Source organism: Alligator sinensis, unplaced genomic scaffold (assembly GCF_000455745.1).
Source record: "Alligator sinensis unplaced genomic scaffold, ASM45574v1 scaffold428_1, whole genome shotgun sequence".
Taxonomy (NCBI): domain Eukaryota; kingdom Metazoa; phylum Chordata; order Crocodylia; family Alligatoridae; genus Alligator; species Alligator sinensis.
The window spans coordinates 1163914-1172704 of NW_005841919.1; the positions used below are offsets into that span (position 1 = coordinate 1163914).

Consider the following 8791-nt stretch of genomic DNA (forward strand, 5'->3'; position numbering starts at 1 on the left):
CCCATAATTTGGTGTCATTTGGAAACTTAGCCAGTCCACTTCTGACACCTGAAGCCAGATCATTTACGAATATATTAAAGAGTACTGGTCCAAGTATTGAGTCCTGGAGGACGCCACTGGTCACCATGTGCCATGTTGACTTGGTTCTATTGACTATCATTTTCTGGGTCTGACCACAGAGCTAGTTCCTCAGCCATCGGACCATAAAGTTGTCGAGGCCACAACTCCCTAATTTTACCATGAGGACATCATGGGAGACCAAGTCAAAGGCTTTTTTGAAATCTAAATACATGACATCAACGTCTTCTCCTTTGTCCAGGTGATGCATCACCTGGTCATAGAAGGAAATGAGGTTGGTCAGACAAGACCTACCTACAATGAAGCCATGTTGGCTATCTCTCAGAATGTTGCCTTCTGTTAGCCTGTTGTTGATGGTTTCTTTGTTGATTTTTTCCAAGATCTTTCCAGGGATTGAGGTCAAACTGATTGACCTGTAGTTCCCTGGATCATCCTTCTTTCCTTTCTTGAAGATAGGCACCACATTGGCCCTCTTCTAATCTTCAGGAACCTCTCCTGAATGCTACAGGTTCTCAGGTATCCTTGCCATTTGTCATGTTATGATGTCAGCCAACTCTTTTAGCACTCTTGGGTGCATTCCATCTTGGCCACCTGACTTTTGGATGTCCAGCCTCTCAAGTTGTTCCCTCACACAATCTTCGCCAATTATAGGCATATGATTGCCCTTACCCTGGTAGTCCTGCATCCTGTCAGGCAGGGTGATCCTTGGGCTAGTGGAAAATCGACGCAAAGTAATCATTAAAGAAATTATCTTTTTCCTGGGTGTCGATTGTCAGCTTCCCTGTTTGGTTCAGCAAAGGGTGTGATGTTGCCCTTGGTTTTTTTTCTGACTTCCCACATATTTGAAGTAGGACTTTTTATTGCTCTTGATTCCTGTAGCCAGTTTGAGTTTGGTTTCAGCCTCGGCTTTTCTTGTCCGCTCCCTACAGGTGCAGGCCAGTGCTGCATAATCCTCCTTAGTGGTAGCTCCTGACTTCCATCCCTTATAAGCTTCTCTTTTCAGATTCAGGAGTCCATGAGTTCCCTCTTGAGCCAAGGGGGCCCCCCAGCCCTTTTGCTACCTTTCCTATGGGCTGGAATGGACTTCCCTTGTGCTTTTAAGATCACATCCTTAAGGAGCAACCACTCATCATGGACTCCCCTCCCTATCAGATCATGGTCTCTCAGGGCCTCAACAACCAACCTTATGAGCTTGTGAAAGTCAGGTTTCCTAAAGTGAAGGATGTCTGCATTTTTGACTGATTTGCCAGCTTTGTGATGGATAAAGTGATCAACTTGTGATTACTGTCACCAAGCTTCCCTTCGATCTTCAGGTCACTGACTAGATCATCCCCCTTGGCCAGTACCAGATCCAGCAGTGTCTTACCTCTCATTGGCTTGTAGACTTCTTGAGTCAAATAGAGCTCGTCAATGCAAGTGAGAAAGCTGTGTGACCAATCAGATTTGGCTGAATACTCTTCCCGTGAGATGCCAGGGTGGTTAAAGTCTCTCATGATGACCATGCACCAAGAGCATGAAGCCTCTGCCAGTTCCCGAATTCATGGTCATGCTCTTCCTCCTGGAGGAAGGTCTGTAATAGACTCCTACAGTTATATCCCCTTCACCACGTTCTCCTTGTATTCTAACCTACAGGGTTTAAAGTTGCTCTCCTTGGGTGCCAATCTCTGCTTGTAGGTAAGTGTACTGCTGCTTCGCATAGAGAGCTACACCCCCACCCTTCCTTGCAACATGATCCTTCCTGTACAAGGTACAGCCATCAATCCTATGGTCCAGTCAAAGGTGGAGTCCCACCAGGTCTCCGTTATCCTTATAAGATCATATTAATTTTTGCTTAGCAGAAGGGCCAGTTCCTCCTGTTTGTTCCCCATGCTCCTGGCATTTGTGTACAAGCAGCTAAGCCTGCCAGCAGAAGCCCAGGGCTTCCCTGTCTTGTTAGGAGTCCTGTCCTTGGGCTGGGGTAGGAGTGAGTTCCCTTGTGTTACCTGACCTGCTGATTCTGTGGTTGTCACTTCCAGGGCTTGCACTAGTGATTGTCCACCCGTTCCCCGGTGATCTTAGTTTAAAGCCCTGTCTTTTGGGAAATAGTTTATGCATCTTTTGGGAAATAACTACTTGCCACTGTATTGTTTTTAAATTAAAGATACCAGCTGGTTTTCTTTCATCCATTCTTCTTGCTCCCATTCCCTCAGTTCTCCATGACATCTAAAAATTGTTATTAGATGCAGACAGAATCATGGCAGCATATCTAAATATTGATCCAGTTTTCTAAATATAGGCACCTGATCAAGAGGCCATGTGGTCAGTAAGAGTGCTATTAGGAAGTATAATGCATATATTTCCTCAAATAAGGTCAATAATCCTCAAAATCAGTTTCGTCAGATGCCTTTTGTCTTGTTAGAAAGTTGTTCTGTGTTTACCTCTGGAGAGGACAGTATATAGTATATATAATATCCACCTGTTTGGAATGTCTTAATTCCAGCATTTCTGATTTCTGAGATACCAGGGCCTGGACTGAAAACAGAAGTACATGTGTAAGAGTTTACAGAATCAGAACCAAAGTGAATAACCTCTACTGAAAATGTATAAAATTGTAAAATGGGCGGGGTGGGAGACAGGGAGATAAGCGAGAGAGAAAATTACAGAGAAATAATGGAGAAACAGAATTTCAAAAGACATAGTCCTCTCAGCTCAGTGAGAAACCTGCATCAGTCACAGAGAAAACCTCATATAGAGAGACATGGGATATTTATGATCTGTTGTAGCATTTACAGATTGACAGGGTTAGCCCCTCCATTCTCCCTGTACCAATGAAATCACTGTGTAATGTGAATGTAATTTATAGAGCAGCAGAAGGAACTAGGGGGCAGTGTGCAGAGCTGTGATGTCTGTTAATTTGGACTACAAGTCCCAAGAAACCCCAGGGACTGGGGCAAGGGAAAAAAGAAGAGGAAGCTTGAAACTGGAGTAAGCAGAAGAGATAGCAGTGCACACCTGGAACCTGGTCAGCCCTACACAGAGAAGTGCACAGTGGAGTTGGAGATCTCGCTGGCTCGGTCACCCAGGACTGTGGACCAAAGGAGCTGGACTCAGACTTTCAGGCTGCTGTTTTAGTGCTCTAGGTACTAAGGACACCTGGGGACAAATCCAGAGGTGTGTGGGGGAAATTAAGATGCTGAGAGTATGTTACCACAGTGTTGGTGTTTCTTTACCTTTTACCTGTTCCCTCCCTTTGGCTCATTGGCTTGTGACCCTAACTCTATGATTTTCTATATAAAAGTGGGAGGAACTCCCCCTTGCTTCTTGTGCCAGTTTCTGAGGCTGCAGGGGTGGCACAACTGCTTTTGTGTTTTGCATTATAAAAGTTATGATGACAAAAGTGTATATTCTGAAAGTACAGTTTCTGGATTAATTTAGCATAGACTGAGTTAAAAGACTTGGAAATCAGGCAAATTACCTAGAAATAATTCATATGAAAATATTTATTTTAATCTTCAAATTTTCATTATGTGCATTACATTCTTGTGTTACAGCAAAAAACACCTGACATACAGTACCACAGTGACATATAATCAAGCTGTAGAAATCTAATATACCAAAATTGTGTAAACAAAAACCTTTCCATCTCAGTACTTTCCATGGACCAAATTCTGACCTATGAATCCCACTGAAGGGAATATCTACAAGGCAGAGCTAGACTCAGTACGAGGAAAACTACCAAGACTTGGTCTTATTCTTCTGGGGTAACAAACACCAATCCCTATTTTATACAGATAGGGAAAATGCAAGTTTTAAAAAAGTAAATTAAACCTGGGTTGTTTCTATATATTCATATAGATATTGTGTTACTACTGAAAGTTACAAACTCAAAGTAAGCTGCATGGACCAAAATCTTAGTTCACAGATACTCAACTGCCAACTGCAGTTGAGCTTCCAAGGAGACGGAGTAAGATACTGGACTGTCTTTGCCCATAAAATATGATACCTGCAGCAGAAATTCAGTTGGAAGTAAAAATGAATTCACAGAATAAAAGTACAAGCTGAAATTTTTCTTCCAGTTGCCATCGGTAAGCTAGGAAGTCTTGTTCCCTCTGCATAGGGGAAAATATGGCCTTCAGTCAAGTTCCTGAACAACCCCAAGCTATCTGAACTCATGAGTAGCCCAAACCAATTATAACTAAGCTAATACCTCTTTAGTTCATCCTGTCATGGTTTGAAAAGGCATCTCTTTGGGAACATTCAGTAAATTAGAAAGGAGGACCAGAGAAAACTAAAGAAAGGGGAATGTTTGGTTTTTCTGTAATAGAAATAACATATCTTTGCTGAATATCCATCCCCAATTTGATGCAAACTGTGCTAAGGCAATCTATGTACTGTAAAATGTAACAAATAATTTTAGAATGGGAGATACATTCCACTTGAAAACACATTTAACTATTAAATTTTAGTCTCCCAATGGAATGGAAACATTTTTTACAGCTGTTGTATGACACATCAATTACAGGTTTGCTCTACTGGATTTTTGATAACATTCAGCAAGACTTTTTTTTTTTTTGGTAGAAATGTATGGCTCTGATTTTCACCATCCTAACACACACATAACATCCTGAAGTCAAAAGCCCACGTCCCAACTGCAGGAGTGGACCAAAACAACATACCATACAGGTGGAGACAAATGACTGACTTTCCCATTAAGAAATAGTGGAAAATCAGAATTCCTTAAAGTACAAAAAAAGTTTTGCTTTCAGTTTTAAACAAATGTTAAAAAATACAAATGTATTTGATATAAAAAGCCACACACAGAATTCACTCAAACCCATTAATAATCCATATAATCTCCTACCTTTTTCCTGCTTTGCACAATTAAAACCTTGGAATTTGTACTTACCCATGCCTTTATATTTCTCGAATGAGTTAATTCAGAACAGGAACACACTTCATAACCTGTGTAGGTCTACTGTACAGACTAACTCAAATACCATATATGTATTGCCGTTTCTGTAGTTACAGGTGAAAGTTAGTATCATATATGGACTATCATTTGATTGTATTCAAATTTAAAGATCCCATTCCACAACTTCATTTTCCATTAATCAGTAAGACTATAATTTTTATCATTATTTCTTTGGAGGAAGAACATTTTGTTCATAGTAACCAGGGTTTACTACGTTTCCAGGTGGGTCGTACCTGGCCACCACAAACGTGGAGCCATCACTTGCTGTGGCTTTTCCAACTCCCATCTTCTTTGTGTTCTTCCAAATCATAGCTGTAAAGTGACCTGGGAGAAAAGGAGATTAATACATTAACTTGGGGCAATGGATCAGCAAAATTCTTTCCAGTGATTGATCAAAAAATGTCATAACAAACTAATGACTAATAACATTTTAGTGCTGCCTCTGACTTCCAGCTTTGGCTAACTAAGCCCTCCAAGCCCCAAAGCAGTCCCATTAACTTCAGCTGGGGTTACTTGATAGGAGAGGTAAATCAAGGCAGGTATCAGTAAAGCATATTCAGAAAAAAAAATCTGTGAGAGTTCTTCAATGATTAATATATTTTTTTAAGGTTAAAAGTACATTTGTCTGCAAAATTACATTTTAAAACTGTGAAGTTTAAAGTAAAGAGAGACCAAGACTTTTTCTTAAAAATCATTTTTAACACAGAAATGTTGTTTACTTCCTCGTTCCTCCATGAGTCATAGTTTCCTTCCTCTTTCCTGTTATCATCAGGTTACTGTGAGCAACTGTAAGATTTGCTGTTTCTACTATCTGATTTTCACTACTTTTTGAAAAAGAACAATGAGAAAAGTAAATGAACCACCTTTAAAGTAATTTCTGCACCTCTGAAAGAGAAAGGCCTAGCCTTAGCTCACCTGTTCCTGAAGAAAACCCTGGATTTTGAAAGCTGTAATTTTTTATTTCACTGTACCATCTGTCAGCTACTTCCTTTCCTGGAAGAAAAATGAAGTGATTCTTTAGAATTGCAACAGACAGGATGAACTCAGCAAAATGTAACTGATCTAGCTTCTTGCCCACATCATTCTAAGACTCCTGGCAGATGTTCAGTTAAAGATGCCATGGGATCTGGTGCATAACCCCAAAAATCACACTTCCTGCCCTGGCTACACGTGAATGACAGGTGGCAAGATTGTGGGATTGGGGATCAGATCCCCATTGCACCATACTGTCATTGCAGGGGGAGCCTGGGATCGCCAGCAAGTAGAACACCAGTCAGCCAATTCCCGGTCGTAGCCTTGGAAGCATACTGGAGTCAAGGGCTCCAATGCCCGCCCCACCTACTGCTCCCAGTCTCTGGGGTGCACTGGAACCCTTGACTCTGTGTCCCCAAGGCTGGGAGCCCCAATAAGCTGCTGCTCCCAGTCTATGGGGTACATCACAACCAAGGGCTCCAGTCACCCCAGGGGCTGGGAGCCTGACCAGCTGTCACTCCCAGCCTCCAAGGCACAGCAGAGCCCTTGATTCTACTGTGTACCAGAGGCTAGAAGCATAGGTTGACTGATCTGTGCTCCCAGCATGCAGGGTGCAACAGAATCAAGGGCTCTGATGGCCTCCATGGCTGAGAGCTGCAGCTAGTCAGGACTCCCAGCCTCAAGGGGCACACTGGAGCCCTGACTCCAATGCAGCCCCAAGGCTGGGAGCACTAGTCAACTGATCTGCACTCCCAGCCTCGGGAGTGAGCAGGAGTCAAGGGTTCCCATGTGCTCCTGTGGCTGGGAGCCCCAATCAGCGGGTGCCTGACCACGTGTGCGGTTTAAGGCACGATGGGAACCAGCCACAGAGTTATTACAGATATTTTGTGTAATAATTGTGTGGCTTATTCCTTGTTTTATTGCAATATTCATTGCATTAACGTGTGCCTGTGATTAACTAGTTAATGACATCTTAAGTGTAACATCTGCCAGGGGCCTAATAGTTAGCAAAAACTGCTGGAACCTAAATGGAGTTGTATAAATATGAATTAGGCAACAATTTTAAGTTCCTTTCTTAGTCAGGGTGAGCTCTTAGCTACAGATGGCCTTCCCATTATTGCTAACATACTCTCCAATTCAGCTTTATTAAAAAAGAAACTAGAGCAGGAAAAACATGTGACAGAGACATAAACCCTTGGTCTCTTCTGAGACCTTGGACACACGCTACTGTGGTAATGTTATACATGCCCTTGTGGTGCTACAAAGAGCCTGTGGCCACACATTCTGACTGTTTGTAGCACGACAGAGATGGAAGACTCCCTACGAAAAAATTCCTATTTCAAAAAGAACTCCTTTGTGGCACTACATGGAGAAGGTTTCTTAGACCCCCCTCATCCTAGAGTGCTCTATTCTCCCTTCCACCACGCCAAGAAGGGAGGAAGAGTGTCTAAATGTGTTTGTATATGAGTATTCGAGTCTGCTCCGAAGTGACGGATCTCCAGTGTGTTGCAGGACGAAAAGGTAGGTGTATAAATGCCTTAAGTTCCTAACTGCAACAGGAGGCAGACATACAGCCCTGTTAGCTGCAGCAGCTGTGCTGCTTTTCCTCTTCCCTTCTCTACTATGTTGGCAGAAGGGAGCAAAAAAGCAGCCCCCTATTGGCCCCTACCTGGAGAGTATGCCTCTGAGGTCATTTTGGCATGCTCCAGCCAACAGGCTGTTCAGACACTTGAACAGATGGACATATTTCTAACACTACAAAATTCCCCAGACTTTGTAGCACTCTAAACGTAAGGTGTAACCAAGGCCTAAGGAACATCAGCAGGCAAAAAGGTGCTGATCTTTCAGAGGGCATGTTCAGACATGTGCTTTAATGTGCAGTAGCCTATTCTACTGTGCATTAAAGCGGTATGTAAAAAACGGTGCTATGCTCATGCACGGTAGAATAGGCTTTTGCGCATTGTCACCTAAAAAGCATGTGCTTGCGCTACTGTGCATTTAGTGCTGCCTAATGTGCATTTGTTTAGTACCTCATATTGGAAGTACTAAATTTAATGATCATTAGGAAAAGTGCATTAATGCATGTGTACACACGCCCAGAAAGAATTAAAATTAAAAATCAGAGCCACAGTATTGGAAAATCAGTTTGGACCCAAGGCTTTAGGTGCAGCAAATGTTCCAGATGCATTAATTTTTGCCTTGAAATCTGCTTCTATTCCCCATTATGTGCCATCAATCTATGACTATACAATGCCACACAACAAGCCTGATGCAGTCTATTTAAGACTCAAGTGGAATGAAGATGTAGGGTTCAGATAACAAAACCCCAAAGCAAATCAGCAATTTAGAATATTCAAACATCTATAGTTGATCTCAGCCTGAATCTTATAAAGCAAAAGATCATTTTTTGTCTTCACTCAGCTCCCTCTCAACTTAAAAAAAATTAAATATACTGCCAGTAGATACATGTTGGAGATGCAATGCATCACAGGCAGTGCTTGGTCACATGTTTTGATTGTGTGCTATTATCAATTCCTTTTGGCAAGAAACTATAACCAGAGTTAATACCATTTTGAATATAGCACTGATGCCTTTGGCAAGTATGTGCACTCTTGGGTGTATACTTAAAGAGTTCAAACTGCAACCTTCCCAGAATGTGCTCTTACAACAGGCCTTATTAGTGACACGCAGGATTATAATACTGCTTTTGAAAGATATAGGACCTCTCCTAAAGTCAAAACCTGGTATAGTGAGACGGCACACCTGGCATTTATAGAAAGAGTCCTGTTC

General features: G+C 42.1%; 1 protein-coding gene across 2 annotated transcripts in view; it reads right to left on the reverse strand.

Annotated features, from left to right (window-relative positions):
• Positions 1-3537: 3537 nt before the first annotated feature.
• Positions 3538-8791, reverse strand: part of GLIPR2 (GLI pathogenesis related 2) — a 37816-nt gene continuing 32562 nt past the window's right edge. Inside the window, exons 4-5 of one of the 2 annotated variants that reach the window (XM_006018963.3) lie at positions 5945-6022; positions 3538-5353 (exon numbers count right to left, since the gene is read on the reverse strand). In XM_006018963.3, the coding sequence (XP_006019025.1) occupies positions 5193-5353; positions 5945-6022 (239 nt within the window). In that variant the 3' untranslated portion in view covers positions 3538-5192. The remainder of the gene's footprint in view (positions 5354-5944; positions 6023-8791) is intronic. The other variant, XM_025198314.1, reaches the window with a different exon arrangement.